We start from the raw sequence: 19,440 nt of genomic DNA on the forward strand, positions 1-19,440 counted from the left end.
AGCATCATGTCACAACTGAGTATGAAAAAGAAGAGAGGAGCCTCTAAGTGTAGCAATATGGTTACATTTAATGAAGGTACAACATTTAGCAACTTATTGCTACACTTAGAGGTGACTCTATTCTCTTTTATACCCTGTAAAAAAAATGCTTTGATATACAAGTGCTTTGGATTACAAGCATGTTTCTGGAACGAATTATGCTCGCAAGGTTTTACTGTATAGATTTCTACAGAAACTGATAGTTGTAAAATCACTGATCTCTTTTTGAAGTGTCTTTAATAAGCAGAAAGTGTAGTATATATGTTATTCCACCAGAGGATGCTAGTTATCTGATTACCATTTTCAAAAGCCCTAAATTGCTTTTTTAACATGAGCTGATTTAACGTGCATTATGGTCAATGTTTTAAATCATATATTTATTTATACATTGTATTTCAATTATTTCTAGAATACTCCTGTTATTCTGAACAGTCCTGAAGTTTGTAAACTTACTTTGGGAAGATCTCCACACATTTACTTCCTTTAATTCTGTTACACATTTCACAGAGCCTGCCTTTTGAATTACAAAAGTGTTGAGTCGGAGACCGTCAGGAAATGAAGTCGGTACAGAAATCACTAGCGAGGTAAAATGGGACATGTAGGCCCTTGAAATTAAAAGTAAACAGCAAAGAAGCTGCAAAGCATGTAGGTACTTCAGGACATTATGGAAAGAGATGACCAGCAGACAGGCAGTGTCATAACAAGATCAAAGGTACTTTACTCACAAAGCTTACAAAGGTGCAACTGTATTGTTGTGACACAATTGGTTTGCAGTCACAAAAACAATAGCATTAGGTACAGAATACATTCTTAAGATGGACTCTAAAGAGTGTGGTTGATGCTCCCCAACATTGCTTAGGTAGTAAATGGCATAACTTTCCTATAAGGTACTGTATATTCGTGATAAACAGATATTGTTGCAGAATTGTATACTGGGGGGAGTTGTGAGACTTAAAATATAAAATTGCAGTTAAAGCATATAAAGAGAAAAGACATAGTAGGAAAAAGGCGGGAAAGAAGAGGCAGGAAAAATGGAGAAGAATCCCAGATGGCTCACTATCAATTTTATATTGATAAAAGTGTCAGGTTGAAGGTTGATGGCTGGAAGTATACGACCCAGGGTTGCCAAATTTGAGTAAATTTCGATTACTATCAGTTAAAATGACAGTGCGTTTCTCATTGATCACAACGTCTTAGGTCTTAGCTTATTTCAAACATGCCTGGGCTAAATGATGTCTATGTTATGTTGGCTTTAAAAGGGTTTATATTTATACATTAGTAGAAACTGATCCTATATCTGAACATATAGTAAACACCACAAAATATAATCAAATATCGGCATATAGACAGCTGAGGTTATAAGCCAACCTTAACTTTTTTTGACTGTACATTTGTTTACGGCTCCACCACCATCAATCTATATTATAGATTATATTACCTATCTATATTATATATCAGCACTGTCCAGACAGAGGGTCAGGGGTCATGCAGCCTCACAGGACAGTCAGAGGATAATGAAAACTCCTCCTACAAGCTTTAACCAGTGCTTGGCTTGACACTAAATGAAGTCACAAGACTGCTATATACTGCTGATGAGAAAAGGTATTTATCAGTTTATATTAACTGCATCGAATCACATTTTCATGTCCTGTGTACTGTGGGAGACCAGATATAGTGAATGCAGGGTCCTAGGTTTAGCATCACTTTAACCACTTCACCCCCGGAAGGATTTGCCCTTTTAATGACCAGGCCATTTTTTTGCGATACAACACAGGGTTATATTAACTGACATTTGCGTGGTCGTGCGACGTTGTAACCAAATGAAATTGAAGTCCATCTTTTCCCACAATTAGAGCTTTCATTTGGTTGTATTTGATTTACTCTGTGTTTTTTTTTTGCGCTTTAACCACTAGAGTACCGCGCCATCGTCAAATGACGGCTCCACGGTGACTCTGAAAACTCAACAGGACGTCTATTGACGTCCTGTATTCCTCCGGCCACTGGGGGGCGCACCCCCGAGATGCCGATGCGCGTGCCTGGCGGTCGCGATGTCCGCCAGGTACCAGCGATCGGTAACGAAAGAGCAGTGACGTGGAGCTCTGTGTGTAAACACAGAGCTCCACGTCCTGTCAGGGGACAGAGGAGACCGATCTGTGTCTCTTGTACATAGGGACATAGATCATTCACCTCCCCCAGTCACCCCCCTTCCCCCACAGTTAGAACACAATACAGGTATACATATTAACCCCTCCCTCACCCCCTAGTGTTAACCCCTTCAATGCCAGTCACATTTATACAGTAATTAGTGCATATTTATCGCATTAATCGCTGTATAAATGTGAATGGCGCCAAAAACGTGTCAAAAGTGTCCGATGTGTTCGCCGCAATGTCACGGTGACAGTAAAAAAATCGCAAATCGCCGCCAATACTAGTAAAAAAATTAATAAAATAAAAATGCCATAAATCTATCACCTATTTTGTAAACGCTCTAACTTTTGCGCAAACCAATCAATATATGATCATTGCGATTTTTTTTTACCAAAAATATGTAGAAGAATACGTATCGGCCTAAACTGAGGGAAAAAAACGTTTTTTTAAAAAAAATTGTGATATTTATTAAATAAAAAAGTAAAAAATAGTGTTTTTTTTTAAATTGTCACTCTTCTTTTGTTTATAGCGCAAAAAATGAAAAACCGCAGAGGTGATCAAATACCACCAAAAGAAAGCTCTATTTGTGGGAACAAAATTATAAAAAAATTGTTTGGGTACAGTGTAGCACGACCGCGCAATTATCATTCAAAGTGCGACAGTGCTGAAAGCTGAAAATTGGCTTGGGCAGGAAGGTGCGTAAGTGCCCGGTATGGAAGTGGTTAAACAAAAAAAGAGTGACAAATTTGAAAAAAAAAAAAAACGTTTTTTTCCTGCTATAAAACATACCCAGTAAATAAAAAAAAAATCTAAATTCTTTATCAATTTAGGCCAATTTGTATTCTGCTACATACTTTTGGTAAAAAAAATCAAAAAAAAAATCAATAAGAGTATATTGATTGGTTTGTGCAAAAGTTATAGCGTCACCAAAATAGGGTATAGATTTATGGCATTTTTATAAAAAATAAATTCTCCAGTAATGGTGGTGCTCTGTGATTTTTAGTGGAACTGCGCCATTGCAGCGGACAGATCAGACACCTAACTGACATTTTTGACACTTTTTTGGGAACCAGTGACATTATTACAGTGATCAGTGGTAAAAATATGCACTGACATTGTACTAATGGCACTGGCAGGGAAGGGGTTAACATCAGGGGCGATCAAATGGTTAAATGTGTTCCCTGGGTGCGTTCACTAACTGTATGGGGGATGGGCTGCCTGGGACAACACACAGATCAGTCTTCCTGCATAGCAGAAAGACAGGATCTCTATTTGATCCCCTGACAGAAGGGAGATCTGCCTTGTTTACTTTGGCAGATCCCAGTTCTGTCTCTGCGAGGAGGGATCACAGGGCGGCCTACGGACATCGAGTCTGCCGGACCCGCTGATTTAATAATTATTTCAAATACATTTTATTGCTGCGTGTGTGTCATTAATTTGCGTCAAAAGAGGAAAAAAAGCTCTGTTAAATCATAGGTCTAACTACAGTGGAACCTCGGATTACGAGCATAATCCGTTCCAGGAGAATTCTTGTAATCCAAAGTACTCGCGTATGAAAGCAAGTTTCACCATAGAAGTCAATAGAAACGAAAATAATTTGTTCCGCATTGACTTCAATGGCATGCAATATCGCATGTGGCCAGAGGTGGGGGGGGGCGCCCCACCTCAGGACAAACATGGTACTGCACACCGCTGTGGCTTGAATCCTGCTCGCAAACTGAGTCAGGATTTTTAAAAATACAGCGCTCGTATTGCGAAACGCTCGTTAACCACGTTGCTCGTGTTACTCGCAATCCAAGGTTCCACTGTAACTTATATGTTACCCTTTTAGACAAGATTATGTTGATTACATTTTAGGCTGGGAATCTAGAACTGGGCTAAATACATAAAAATTGCACTGTGGAAAATGTCTAATATTTCTCTATTCTTTCTCATGAAACCTTATACTATAAAGATAAATGTATCAAAACCTGCTACCAATTTAAGTCCCATCTGTTTTAATCTAAATATGAAGAGCATGAGAAGGATAAAAGTGGTAGAAGTATATTGTGAGTTCAGTAAGTCTTTATTGCAGCTGATAGATGATCACAAAATTAGCCATTACATTTCAGGGACTCAACACTCCCCCTTCATCACTAAACTCACAGTCCTGTCTGGCGTTGCACATCGCCTGTTAAGGACATTCTCTTGCTTTCACTCAAGTTGTTTTGTGGTTCGGGTTTTGAAACTTCCTTTGTATGCAGTTTCCTCATAGTCCTCAGCCTAGGAGATCTTGAGACAATATATAGGCAATAATAAACTTTTTCTGAATAAAAGGGCTTAATTTTCTGCCAGACATCTTATTATGAAAAACAAACAAGACAAGCAAGCTTTTATCATGTGAATGCTATATTCAGAGAAGGTCAAATAAAATGTTAATAGAGCATCATGTGCTGATAGGGACTGGTACCTAAGATAAAATTGGAGGGAAGGAACACACCCCCTCCACACGGCACACAGGAACAGAGCTGAGGCTGTCAATCATCTGGAGCTCCCTCCTGTCACCTTTTTTCTCTTGGTGTCAGGAAAACTTGTCAGAAGTGAATTATACAGATAGCACAGGAACAAAACAGCAGACAGAAATTACACTTAGTGCTCTTAATTGAGACAAGAACACACTATAGAGGGATATGCTTTGTTCATACGTCATGTCTGGGGTTTACACATAATCGATACACCTCATTATTTCACTTTGTAGAAATCTACACAATGCATTTCAAAACTCATGTGGCACGTCGAAAAAAAAGGCCTCATGAGTAATCCTAAGTGCTCAGACAGGACAGATCTTCAGAATATCCTCACTTTGCCCATTCAGAGCAAAATTGACAGTGTTTATGAAAAGGCCATGACTTCTCTTTAACAAGCCCTATATTTTTAAGTAATTAATATCACCCGCCGTTTATATACATCATCTGCACTTGGTTATGACTTTTTATTGGTATTATAGTGAAGAAGTAGACCCGTGCTTGATATACCAGGACTTTGGTTTTCTCCAGGGATCAGTACTTAACATATCAATATCAAAAATATTAGCCTTCGTAGAGATGCTTAGTAAGAGATTCTGTCTGGCTCATGAAGCTTCTGTAACAAGATGGTGAGCAGGCGTGAAACATGAATGGAAGCTGGCGGATCCCAAAGATTTTTTCACAAGGTCGGATAAAGCGCAGGCCTTCACCTGACAGGGCTCCCCTGCAGCAATCGCATGCTTTAACCCTAAGTGAAAAAGAAAATAAGGATAACATTACTCAGTAATACTTTAGAGTATCTCTACACTGGCTCAGTCAGTGGGAAAGACAACAGCAGGTTTTCCTGTGCAGAAGTTTGTCCAGAAATGTCCCCCTTTTATAGGCCATTACTGCAGCGGCCCTTTCAGAAAAAAGAAAACAAAGGTCTAACTGCAAAAAAAGAGAGAGAGAGAGTAAATAATTACCTCTCCCGCTTTTTTTTTGCCACTAAATGCTACTCGCTTGAAGAGGTACCTTTCTCTGAAGTCTGCTGAGAATACAACACATCACTACAGGACACTTCTTTTGCGGATTGACCTTTTGCGGGAATTCGTTTTTGTTGATAGAGTCCCTTTAAAGTAGAACTTCACAAAGTTTTGGATAGCGTAGGGACCACTCCACACCAGTAAAGCAATGGCTTCCGGGGTTCTGCTCTTTGGAGCATATTCCCCATATATTCACCACTAGGAAAACAATGGTATTAATGTGTTGCAACCTCCATTCTCTATAGAAATATAAGGATAATATGGCCCAGAATAAGAAATCTGGATGGTCAGTTCTTGTTGTCACAAAAGTTTAGCAGGGGGGGGGGGCCTTAACAGGTAGTAAAGAACCAGAAGGGCATATACCCCATTCCCAGCTTTATCCAAAAGTAAATGAAACTGGGTGTTGCTCCCCGTCAAAATAAATGTAATGTTTAATAAACAGGGCATTAAAGTGAACAAAGAACAAAAACACCAGTTTATTTTCCAAAATGACAAAAGTTTTGTTTTTTTCTTTGTTAAAGTGGAGGTTTCATCAAAAAAACTATTTTGCTTTAAACTGTAGCTTACGACTAAAAAAGAAAAAAAATATTTTTTTTTTTACTCATCTGGAAATGCCTGTTGCTATGTGGTCCCACGAAATCTGCCTCTGAAACCACCTAGGATTCTGACATCATCTCCCTCTAATGCTCCTGGGAAATGTGTATCATCATTTCCCAGGATGCAGTGCGCTGTCCAATTATCACTCCCCATCCAAGACTTCCAGGAAGTAAATGCCTGTAGGCTTCACAATGCCCACAAGCAAAATGACAACGGTGTAGATATAGTTTTATAAACTATCTTTTTTGAATATCTATGCGGATCGGCGGCGGATTGTAAAATAGTAAGTGACCAGATTTATATTATAAAAACGCAGGATGAAAGGACATACATTTAAAAAATGCTAATTGTGGTTGGAACTCCGCTTTAATGTTGAAGGGGTTTCCTCTCTCTTTCTCTCCTGATGACAAGACAATAAAATCAGCTCAAAGCAGAAAAATAGCATTAAAGTGTAAGTAAAAACTTGTTTTAGGCTTGCAAGTTTTCTATTGCAGTCTGTTTCCTCCTGGGGAGATTAACCACTTAAGGACCGCCTCCTGCACATTTACGTTGGCAGAATGGCACGGCTGGGCACAAGCACGTACAGGTACATCCTCTTTAAGTGCCCAGCTGTGGGTCGCGGGCGCGCGACCCGGTCCGAAGCTCCGTGCCCACGGGACCCACGGACCCGATCGCCGCTGGAGTCCCGCGATCGGTCCCCGGAGCTGAAGAACGGGGAGAGCTGTGTGTAAACACAGCTTCCCCGTTCTTCACTGTGGCGCCGTGATCAATCGTGTGTTCCCTTTTATAGGGAAACACAATCGATGACGTCACACCTACAGCCGCACCCCCTACAGTTAGAAACAGACATGAGGTCACACATAACCCCTTCATCAAATGACGTCCTCCTGTATTTTCAGGTCCGCGCTGAAGCCGTCATTCGGCTATAGCGTGGGCCTCAAGTAGTTAATTCACCTTTTATCGCTTTCTTAGAGCACATCACGGGACACAGAGCATATTCATAGCCATGACAATAGGGTTATGCTGACAGCTTCAGGTGAATGGATGATAAGGATTTCCCAAAGCACTGAATAAGAACGGAGGACAACATGGTAACAAGTCAACTGGCCCAAAACAACTAAACCAGAACAGGTTAGTACCTTACGCAGCAGCCCACAAAAGACGCTGATCAAAGGTAGCGGTCCTAGTAGCTCTAACATCCACTTAGTAAAACTTTGGAAAACTATGAACCAAAGACCAGGTAGCAGCTTTACAAACTTGAGCTACTGAAGCCTGATGTCAAATAGCCCAGGAATCAGAAAAAAGTGAAGCACTGTCTAATGGGAAGGGGTTATTCCTAGGAGGGTATTTCCTTCTTCTTTTTTTTTTTTTGTTACCAGTGTCCAATTACCTAAAGGTAGCATAACCCTATCATCATGGATATGAAGATGATCTGTGCCCCCTGAGTGCATTAAATACATAATTACTGTATTACCTGTGCAGCACAATACTAAAAGGCCTGTTGGAAAAAAAACTATATCCTGCATCATTTGATTTTAAATTCTAGCCTGCACATCACTTACTTGAGCAGTATTTCTTTGACTTCACTAGGAATGTCTGCAAAGTAGCGAAACAGGTTGTTTTTGGCAAAAGCCATGGCAGCTATGTCAAGGAGGCGTTGTGGTTGGATGTGGGTGTTCTCTCTCCAGAACAGGGGGTGCATTTGGTTGTTGCCTACACGTAGCTGCTTAAGCTTTAGTTTTAGTGCCCCACAAGGCAATGCTGGCAAGCTGTTTCCTTCCACATTCAGGAACTCCAAAGCTCTAGACAAATACAGATTATTTACAACATAATACTGAAGAACACATTTCAGTTTTTTTGATGGAACAATGTATACCAGCTGCATTGAAGGAATCTTAGGCATTAGGGTTTGAGGGCTTGTTTACACGGGCTGCCAGAAGAATAGTAAAAATGGGCAGATGACCCACAGAGTTTCCGCTCCCCTACCACCAAACCACAAGTGAACATGGCCAGGGGCATGTTAGTACACATTGGCAAGGTTGTGGCGGAATACAACAGTTTGAGATTAGCATGGGGTATTGCTGCCAAACACAACCCAGTTAAGCGAATGGGGCCACGTTGTGGCAAGATATTTCAAAAGAAAATCCCAGTGAGGCTGAAAAAAAAAGAGCACTAATGCCTCGTACACACGGCTGCGCTTTCCGAGAAAAAAAGTCAGACGGAAAGTACGGCCGTGTGTAGCCTCCACCTGACTTTTCTTCTCGGAAGTCCGACATACCTGTTCTCTTTTTGTCCGTTGGACTTCCAACGGGGTCACGGCCATATGTGCGAGGCATAAGGCTGCTGTTCTACCAACCCTCTAAAAAGCGGTGCACTGTGAATCACTTTGCAGAGGATTGTAGACAGTGCCACTTGAGTAAACAAGCCCTAATGCCATACACGATCATTTTTCGGCATGTAAAAAACAACATTTTTCAGCATCTAGAAAAAACATAGTTTTTTCCAACTTCATCATTAAATTTAACCACTTCCATACCGGGCACTTATACCCCTTCCCGCCCAGACCAATTTTTAGCTTTCAGCGCTGTTGCACTTTGAATGACAATTGCGTGGTCATGCTACACTGTACCCAAACAAAATTTTTATCATTTTGTTCCCACAAATAGAGCTTTCTTTTGGTGGTATTTGATCACCTCTGGGATTTTTATTTTCTGCAAAAAAAAATACTGAAAATTTAGAATTTTTTTTTGTTTCAGTTATAAAACATTGTAAATAAGTACATTTTCTCTTTCACGGATTGGGAACTGATAGGCACTGATAAGGCGGCACTGATGGGCACCGATGAGGTGGCACTGATGATGGGCACTAATGTGCGGCACGGATGGGCACGGATAGGCGGCACGAATGGGCACGGATAGGTGGCATGGATGGGCACTGATAGGCGGCATGGATGGGCACTGATAGGCAGTATGGATGGGCACTGATAGGTGGCACGGATGGGCATAGATGGGCACTGATAGGTGGCACTAACGTACTAATGTATGTTTTGTACTAATGGATGTCAATCAGTGCCAAACAATAATGCCTGCCAATCAGTGATGCCCATTGTGGGCACTGATTGGCATCCATTATTTGTGATTGTCATCCCTGGTGGCATACCTGTGGTGGGCATCCCTGGTGGTCTAGTGGCATCCCTGGTGGTCCAGTGTGGGCATCCTCGGGGGGGCTGTGCTGATAATCGATCAGCACAAACCCCCCCTGTCATAGGAGCATCCGATCGGCTCTCCTCTACTCGTGTCTGGCAGATGCGAGTTAGGAAAAGCCGATTACCGGCTTTTCCTGTTTACATCGTGATCAGCCGTGATTGGACAAGGCTGATCACGTGGTAAAGAGTCTCCGTCGGAGACTCTTTACCAAGATCGGTGTTGCGGGGTGTCAGACTGACACCCTGCAACAACAATGACGTCCACTCAGGATATTGAAACCACTTTGCAGACGTCTTTTTGCATAAGGCGGGCAGCAAGTGGTTAAAAAATGCTCTAGCAAAGCGTGGTGACGTACAACACGTACAACGGCACTATAAAGGGGAAGTTCCATGCGGATGACGCCACCCTTGGGGCTGCTTTAGCTGATTTTGTGTTAGTAAAAGACGATTCACGCTTTTCTGTCTGTTACAGCGTTATGAATGTGCTTACTCCATTATGAACGGTAGTTTTACCAGTACGAGCGCTCCCATCTCATAACTTGCTTCTGAGCATGCGCGGGTTTTTAACATCGTTTTAGCCGACACACGATCATTTTTTACAACCCGAAAAACACCATAATTTAAAACGTTGTTAAAAAATGCAGCATGTTCGAAACTTTTTTTTTTTTACGTTTTTCAGAACACGAAAAATGATGTGAAGCCCACACACCATCATTTTAAATGACATTTTTTTAAAATGTCGTTTTTTTCATGCCGAAAAATGATCGTGTGTACGCGGAAAAAGAGTTTTATTTTTCAAAATATTTTCAGGATTGGAAAGCACTCATATTTAACATTTGTCTAAAGAAAAAGCAGGATATTGCTTAAAAATGAGGATCTGTTGAAATCATTAAATATAATTAGTTAACAGTTTTACTTCCTTAGCATGCAATGAGACAGCAGATTACATATAGTCAAGGCCAACTAAGTTGTGCTTACCCACCCTCTGCTTAGCAATCTCACCATTTCCTTACCATTTCCACCCTCTCCTTAGCATTTCTACTTTCTCCTCAGCATCCCAATCCTATTCTTAGTATCCCCACCTTCTCCTAACCATTTCTATCATCCTCTTAGCATTCTTACACTCTCTGGACCATTTTAATTGAGAACAAAACAGGTGACAATTCAGCTTCTTCATACAGCACAGTGGGTATAGAAAATAATCACCCACTTTAAAATAATCAAATTTTGTTGCTTTTCAGCCTGAAATGCAGACAGCTACTGTTTTTTTTATCCAGCTGTATTTACTAAGTGTAACCTTTAGCCCTGGTTCACACTGGGTACGATTTGGAACGATTTGAGATGCGATTTGACATGTCAAATCGCATCTCAAATCGGCGGCAATTGTCGGCAATGGCACTGTCCTAATCAGTGCGACGCCGCATCTGCGATTTCAAAAAGTAGTTCCTGTACTACTTTTTGCGATTTCGGGCCGCGATTTACATTAAATTGCGGCCGAAATCGCGGCAAAATCGCAGCCGCAAAATCGCGGTAAAATCGCGCATTTTACCGCGATTTTGAATTCGCAGCAGTGTGAACCTAGGCTCAACATCCAAGTGAAAGATATAACACCAAAATGTGAGGGAAAAAATAAAAAAAATTCAATAACCGAATCACTGAGTTGAAAAAAGGATCACCCCCTTGTGTCAGTATTTTGTTGAACCACATTTTGCTTTAGTTACAGCCTTAGTCTTTTGGGATATGTCTCTACTAACTTTTCACATCTAGACTGCAATATTTGCCCACTCTTCCTAGAAGAACTGCTCGAGTTCAGTTAAATTAATGGCGGGTGATTCTTTTCCATACCCACTGTAACATTTTTACTATGCGTGCTATACACTTATTTCACATGGCAAATAAATGCTGCACATCCAGGGCACAACAGGAAGTGAGATGTACTCTCTTTAAAATGAGGTATGCTCGCTCATAAGACAGGTGTCATTGGAACAAGTGTCCCCACTGAAAGATTTCCCCACTCCTGTTCTGATGGCATCTCATAATATTGTTTTCTCCCTCACTTTCATTCCATGCGATGGTGGTCACAGGGATAAATAGAAAGTGTATCTCCCTGATGGGGACACAGATACAAACATGACAGGGGTGCTAACCCCTCAGCACTCGCGCCAAATGCACATACACCATGTCGATTTTAGAGAGAGTTCAAGCTAGTTTCACATCTTAAAAGCAGATATAAAATTGAGACTGATCAGTTTCCTTGCTGAAATCAGGTGATATTTAGTTGCTGACAAGTGAGGTGAAGCCTTCTCTAGAAGCATGGATGAGTTTTAATGGCCAGGAGACAGTATGCTTGGTAAATTATATCTGTTTTGCAACACAAGCCAACACAGGATTGGCAATATAAATAGACTAAATATAAATGAAAAGTACTTTGGGGTGTGTTATTTGATGGAGTCCAAGCTGAACAAGGTGGGCTATTCAATATTAGGGATGAACCGAACACCCCCCGTTCGGTTCACACCAGAACCTGCGCACAGACCAAAAGTTTGTGTGAACTTTAGAATGTTTGAAATCTAAAGTGCTAATTGTAAAGGCTAATATGCAAGTCATTGTCCTAAAAAGTGTTCGGGACCCTGGGGACATGTATTAATGCAAAAAAAGTTTTAAAAACGGCAGTTTTTTTCGGAGCAGTGAATTTAAATTACTTTTTATCCTTTAGAAATGAGACTTTGTGCAGGGACAGTTCTAAGCACGGGAAACAAGCGCTGCTTTACATGCATACTATACACCCCCCCCCCTAGGTATGAAATTTGAAGGAAAATTTCACTTTTATTGTTTCACTTCAAGCATTATTAAATTCACAGCTCCTGAAAAAATTGCATTTTTTTTAAAACTTTTTTTGCATTGATACATGTCCCCTGGGGCAGGAACCAGGTCCCCAAACATTTTTTATGATAATAACTTGCATATAAGCCTTTAAAATTAGCACTTTAGATCTCTCCCATAGACTTTTCCAGGGTGTTCTGCGGCTTTTCAAATTTGCTGCGAACACCCCAAATTGTTTGCTGTTCGGCAAACAGGCAATGTTCGAGTCGAAGCTCATCCCTATTCAACATGTTCTTTGTACCAAGGGTACTGATGTCCTGCAAAACCTCTACATTTAGTTAAATCTTTCTCTATGCATCCAGGAAATTCCAGACACATACATTCTGGACTGATGCCTGAGACATTAGCTCACTCTTGGAGCTCTGCCACACTGCACCACTATCCTTCAAGCTAATGGGGGCGCTGTTACTGACTGATGGGATGCTCGAATAGGTTAAAGTGGTTGTAAACCCACTTTTTTGACTTTTACCTACAGGTAAGCCTATAACAAGGCTTACCTGTAGGTAAGGAGAATATCTCCTAAACCTGCACGGTTTAGGAGATATTCCCCTCGCAATGCGCCGCATTCGCAGGGGGGATCTACGGCGAAAGGACCGGCAGCCGCCGGACCTTGCCGAGTTTTAAATCTCCCGTGCGCACGCGCGGGAGTGACGTCATCGCCGCTCCAGCCAATCACAGCGCTGGAGCGGCGATACCCGGAAGACATGCCGAGGCAAGATGAAATCTCGCTCGGCGTGGACCAGGTAAGTGCTACACACCTCGTTCCGAGGTAAGTATTTCATAATGAGCTAATATGCGGTGCATATTAGCTCATTATGACTTTTGCCTTACAGGAGAAAATAAATAAATAATTTGATGCGGGTTTACAACCGCTTTAAGGAGGCCCATTAGTATGGTAGAGCTCTAAGATACAACTCAAGTTGACACCTTCAATCAGCTGGTGCCCAGGATAGGGTCTATGATTAACTATAATATATAAATAAATATAACCTTCAGGTAGCTTTTGTCTGCTTTTAATCCATAATTAATTGGATATTGCAGGTCTTTTATTTATCTCTGCCACTTACAGTCTGCAGATTAAGCACAGTTAATCAAATTTACTCACAGTGAGAGTTGTTGAGCTAAAACCCTAGCATGTTCCTATCGCAAAGGCTGACCAGTACAAGTTGCTAAAACCCTGTCTAGACCTTTGCACAAGAATACATTTTTACCAGAATGAGGAAAGGGAAGTTATTGTACTTATTTTAGTATGATACTGTTTTGATGAGCCACCAGTTGATATTTACACAGGAATCCGAAGTTGACATTTTTCTTTTCCTTCATTTTTTAATTTGTATTTATGCCCTGACATTCAGTCCTCTTAGCAATGATGCAGAATAGAGGTAAGCCTGTTTCCTGCTTGCCTTTTACCTCATTGTTACACAGTACAGCAAGTGACACTCTGTTCCTTCTCCAGCACCACGCACAGCTATTTCCTGTGACACACTGTGCAACACAGGATTTAAATGCTTGGGCCAGCGCAATTTCCTCTACTAAAAATCATCATAAACAGATAAAATCCATAACCCATTAACCCCTAAGAGTTACCCCCCCTCATTACCAGGCCATTATTTGCGATAAGGCACTGTGTTATTTTAACTGACAATTACGCTGTTGTGCAACACTGTACTCAAATAAAATGTATGTTTTTTTTCCCCACAAATCAAGCTTTTTTTTGGATGGCATTTGATCACCCCTGCGTTTTTAATTTTTTGCACTATAAACAAAAAAAAAAGCTGACAATTTTGAAAAAAAAAAACAATATTTTTTACCTTCTGCTACAAAACAAACCCCTCCCCCCCCCAAAAAAATGTCTTCATTAGTTTAGGCCAATCTATAGTGTATATTGATTGGTTTGCACAAAAGTTATATCGTCTACAAGCTATGTGATATTTTTTTTGATTTTTTACTAGTAATGGCGACGATCTGCGTTTTTTAGCGGGACTGCGATGTTCTCACCCTTGCAATCTGATTCCTGTGCGAGTTCACGGTTCGCACTGCGACCTGTGAACCGATCTGGGGGTGTCATTAACATTGTATTGACACCCGCAGCGGTTCGCAGAGTGCAGTGTGAACTGCCTGCGGGAGAAATGCTATACGGGAACCGGCGCTGTAATCGCTCTGGTTCCCGCATCGCTACAGTGTGAACCTAGGAGGAGTGACACTTTTTGGGGACCAGTGACACCAATACAGTGATCAGTGCTCAAACAATGTCATTGTACTAATGACACTCGCAGGAAAGGGGTTAACATCAGGGGCGATCAAAGGGTTAAATGTGTCCCCAGGGAGTGCTTCCTAACTGTGTGAGGGATGCTTTAACTGTGGGAAGACAGAGATCCATGTTCCTAGCAGAAACACAGGATCTCTGTCTTCCCTTTTCACAGAATGGCGATCTACCTTGTTTACATATGCAGACCTCCATTCTGCCTCTATCGGGAACGATCGGCAGGTCCGCTAGGCCTGCTGATTGGCTCCCATTGTGTCCAATCACAGAGGCAGTGGGTTGCCGGCGGCCCGCATGCATGCCGCAGACCTGGAAGTGCAGAATCGCGTACCTGTATGTTATAACGCATGTAGGAGCCACTGCTCTGCTGTACATGTATGTGGGGCGGTCAACAAGGGGTTAATGTGGTAAAGAAAAGTATAATTTAAGGCTGGCTTTTATTACTAACATTTATCAATAAATATTAAATTTAATAAAAAAAAAAAAATCCTAACAACTACATACAAAGCAATTCACAACTCTCATCACAATATATGACCCAAATTGTCCTCTTTGCTCCTCTCAAGACCTCCTGTTCTCTAGCCCCCTTGTCACCCCCTCCCATGCTCAGCTTTAGGACTTCTCCAGAGTGCCTCCCATCCTCTGGAACTCCCTACCCAAAACCCCCACCTTTTTGGGGAGGGCTATCCCGCCTCCACCCAATAAACTGAACTTTTACTTTCTCCATCAGCTCATCTTTTACAGTTATTACCTTTTGTATCCCTTGATAACCCCATTTAGATTGTAAACTGTCACAAGCTTGTATGTGGCTCATTCTACTAAACATATACAAACAAATAAAAATGTACAATTACCTGAGATTGGAGATATCATTTGGAATTAAAGAGATATCATTATAGGACACATCCAGCACCTGCAGATATGGCAAAAGAAACAGTCTGAAAAAAAAAAAAAAGGGCTGTCAAGCAATACGCAGGAAGCTTGATTTACTAAAGTCAGAACTATTGTGAAGGGAACCTGGAGCTGATTTGCTAAGGCTAAATTGAAATGCAACAAACAGTGTATTCTTCACATGATGCCCTCATTTCACACTGTGGTAAATCATACCCCAGCAATAAATAGTGCTCTGAAACTATGAATACATTTTAGAGCTCCTTTGCAACTCTCTTTTATTGCATGTGTATTAAGGCAGCCCATTCATTTGGAATGGGCTCCCAACGCAACGCAAACACATTGCAGCAAAGCTCGCAACGTGCATCGTGGTTTACTGCAAGGCACGAGTGCACTGCTAGCTACTGTATTTATATGTTGGGATGACTGTCAAATTGTAATGCAGAGTAAAGTGGCTTGTTTGAAATTAGTTAAAAACTGTCATAAGTAAAGTAGGTGGACTTCCATTACTGACCCCCTTCTAAAATTACAAGTATGATTGTTATGGTGATCCTGAGTCACTAATGAATAGAGATAGGGCTTAAGGGACCCCACAACCCAAAAAAGGGAGAGTCACTAAGACCCCATTCACACCTGAGCGTTTTGTACCTTGAAGCCTGAAGCTACAAAACGCTGGAGGGGAAAAAATCTATTATTCTCTATGGAGATGGTTCACATCTCCACTCCAAAACGCCAGGAGCTCTAAAACGCCTGAAGCTCAAACAAGTTCTGGGACTTTTTTTAGGCAGATTTGGGCGTTTTTCTGCTTTTTACATTGGTGACCTTTTAACCTGTACAAAATCTCAGCAAAAACACGTTAAAAAACGCCACAAAAATTGCGGTAAAATCGCGCCTAAGTCACTACTAAGTTACTGCTTCATAAGAAGAAGTATGCAACAAATGAAATCGGTACTCCTGATCCAAATACATATTCCTAATCATTGACTAAGCCAGGCAACCAACATTTTGAAGAGGAGATTGCAGCCTATAAATTTCTCCTATGCTAAGTTTCCTTTTTTAAGGCTACCACACTGACATTGGATACAAAAGCACTATTGGAATTCTAAAAAATGTAATGTGCTGCAGCTCTGGCAGCACCAAGAAAAATGAGTGTCTGTAAGCCCTAGGCAGGAATTCGGAAATAGTAGCAGATGTCCATTTGGAGACCTTTGTGTACAAGCCTTAAGAATGGCATACAGTGCCTTGGAAAATATTCATACCCCTTGTAATTTTCCACATTTTGTCACGTTACAACCAAAAACGTAAATGTATTTTATTGGGATTTTATGTGATAGACCAGGGGTCTCCAAACTGCGGCCCGAGGGCCAGATGTGGCCCTTTGCTAGCCATTATCTGGCCCTTGGGGCACTATTCCTCCCACTGATATGTATGAGGCAATTATTTCCCCAACTTTTGGGGATGTCTTTACCAGCTTTGCAGAGAGTGACATTTTTGCCCATTCTTTTTTGCAAAATAGCTTAAGCTCTGTCAGATTGGACGGAGAGCGTCTGAACAGCAATTTTCAAGTCTTGCCACAGATTCTCAATTGGATTTAGGTCTGGACTTTGGGCCATTCTAACACATGAATATGCTTTGATCTAAACCATTCCATTGTAGCTCTGGCTGTATGTTTAGGGTCATTGTCCTGTTGGAAGGTGAACCTCTGTCCCAGTCAAGTATTTTGCAGACTCTAAATCCCTGTACACACGATCGGTTCGTCTGATCAAAACGGACTGTTTTCATCGGACAAACCGATCGTGTGTGGGCCCCATCGATTTTAAAAATTTCCTATGGACAAAAAAACAATAGAAAAAAACGATCGTCTGTGTGGAAGTCCATCGGTCAAAAATTCACGCATGCTCAGAATCAAGTCGACGCATGCTCGGAAGCATTAAATTTCATTTTTCTCAGCACATCGTAGTGTTTTACGATTTTTGACCGATTGTGTGTAGGCAACACTGATGAAAGTCAGCTTCATCGGATATCCGACGAAAAAATCTATCGGATTAGATTCCATCAGATATCCGATCGTGTGTACAGGGCATAACAGATTTTCTTCTAAGATTGCCCTGTATTTGGCTCCATCCATCGTCCCATCAACTCTGACCAGCTTTTTCAAGGAACTGTAATCTACGGTACATTAAACTTTTCTGTTTAATCTTGTCTATAAAACTACCTGTGTTATTTCATTACAAAATCATCAACAGAGGAATATTCTAGGCTGTTCTGACAAAAGCTTAACGCTTCCAGAAAGTCCCACCTCTCTCACATTCCTATTGGCTCATCACTATGATGGTCGGCTTTACTGGCCAAAAGGAATGTGGTAGCAATAGAGGTAGAAAGGAAGGTAGGCTTTAGCACACTGAGGAAGTGTCAAAGCTTGTTTTGGCTTGGTTTTGTTTTAGAGGCATAGTGCTTTTAATTCAGTACTTTAGGATTCACATACCATAATGTTATCATAAATACTGCAAACGCATTGTTTAGAGAAACAAAGACACCTGGCCTAATGTCATTTTTTTTTAATGTTAAGGTACAACAATGTGCTGTGTGACTGGATTAGGACTGCTAAATGCTGATACTGAATAGGTTCCCATGAGCACCAAACCATTGTTCTTTCTTCAAGATTTTTTAGATGATCAGTTAGTTTGTGGTGCTAAAAGGCAACGCGCCTAGCATAACGTCTGAAGAAATAAAAAAGGAACAAAAAAAACAGGTGTGTGGGTGGCCAGTGCTACAGAACCAAACCACTATATTTTCCATCTTGTATTAATATCTCAACACTAAAAATACCCACTTCCTCAACAAAGCTTTTAGAAAGAAGACCAGTAACACATTGCCACCTCTATTATTTTATTTGAATGTTATTATCAAACGGTGTGTGTTTAACCACCTCAAAATGGGACACTTTCACCCCTTCCTGCTCAGGCCAATTTTCTGATTTCAGTGCTGTCAGACTTTGAATGACAATTACTCCAAAAAAAATTCTGACAAGTTTGAAAACAAAAACATGTTTTTCTTTGTTTGTGGCTTGTGGCACTGACATACAGTGATATAAGAGCAGCTAGCCATTGTACATGATCACCGCCACAGCGGTGCAATGTTACCATAGTGACTTGTTCTGGTAACAGCATGTAAAAATATATATATACAGCTGTGCTCATAAGTTTACATAAGTTTTTATATATATATATATATATAGCAGCTCACAAAAGTGAGTACATGCCTCACATTTTTTGTAAATATTTTATTACCGGTATATCTTTTCATGTGACAACACTGAAGAAATGACACTTTGCTACAATGTAAAGTAGTGAGTGTACAGCTTGTATAACAGTGTAAATTTGCTGTCCCCTCAAAACAACTCAACACACAGCCATTAATGTCTAAACCGCTGGCAACAAAAGTGAGTACACCCCTAAGTGAAAATGTCCAAATTGGGCCCAATTAGCAATTTTCCCTCCCCGGTGTCATTTGACTCATTAGTGTTACAAGGTCTCAGGTGTGAATGGGGAGCAGGTGTGTTAAATTTGGTGTTAGCGCTCTCATTCTCTCATACTGGTCATTGGAATTTCAACATGGCACCTCAAAAAATGTGTTGCTCTACATAAAGATGGCCTTGGCTATTAGAAAATTGCCAAGACCCTGAAACTGAGCTGCAGCACGGTGGCCAAGACTATACAGCTGTTTAACAGGACAGGTTCCACTCAGAACAGGCCTTGCCATGGTCGACCAAAGAAGTTGAGTGCACATGCTCAGCGTCATATCCAGAGGATGTCTTTGGGAAATAGACGTATGAGTGCTGTCAGCATTGCTGCAGAGGTTGAAGAGGTGGGGGGTCAGCCTGTC

General features: G+C 41.1%; 1 protein-coding gene across 1 annotated transcript in view; it reads right to left on the reverse strand.

Moving 5' to 3' along the window:
• Positions 1 to 4,233: 4,233 nt before the first annotated feature.
• LRRC63 (leucine rich repeat containing 63) overlaps positions 4,234 to 19,440 on the reverse strand; it is a 56,260-nt gene continuing 41,053 nt past the window's right edge. Inside the window, exons 9-11 of the mRNA XM_040341258.1 lie at positions 15,519 to 15,602; positions 7,876 to 8,115; positions 4,234 to 5,439 (exon numbers count right to left, since the gene is read on the reverse strand). Of these exons, the coding sequence (XP_040197192.1) occupies positions 5,256 to 5,439; positions 7,876 to 8,115; positions 15,519 to 15,602 (508 nt within the window). The 3' untranslated portion in view covers positions 4,234 to 5,255. The remainder of the gene's footprint in view (positions 5,440 to 7,875; positions 8,116 to 15,518; positions 15,603 to 19,440) is intronic.

Source organism: Rana temporaria, chromosome 2 (genome assembly GCF_905171775.1).
Source record: "Rana temporaria chromosome 2, aRanTem1.1, whole genome shotgun sequence".
Classification (NCBI taxonomy): Eukaryota; Metazoa; Chordata; class Amphibia; order Anura; family Ranidae; genus Rana; species Rana temporaria.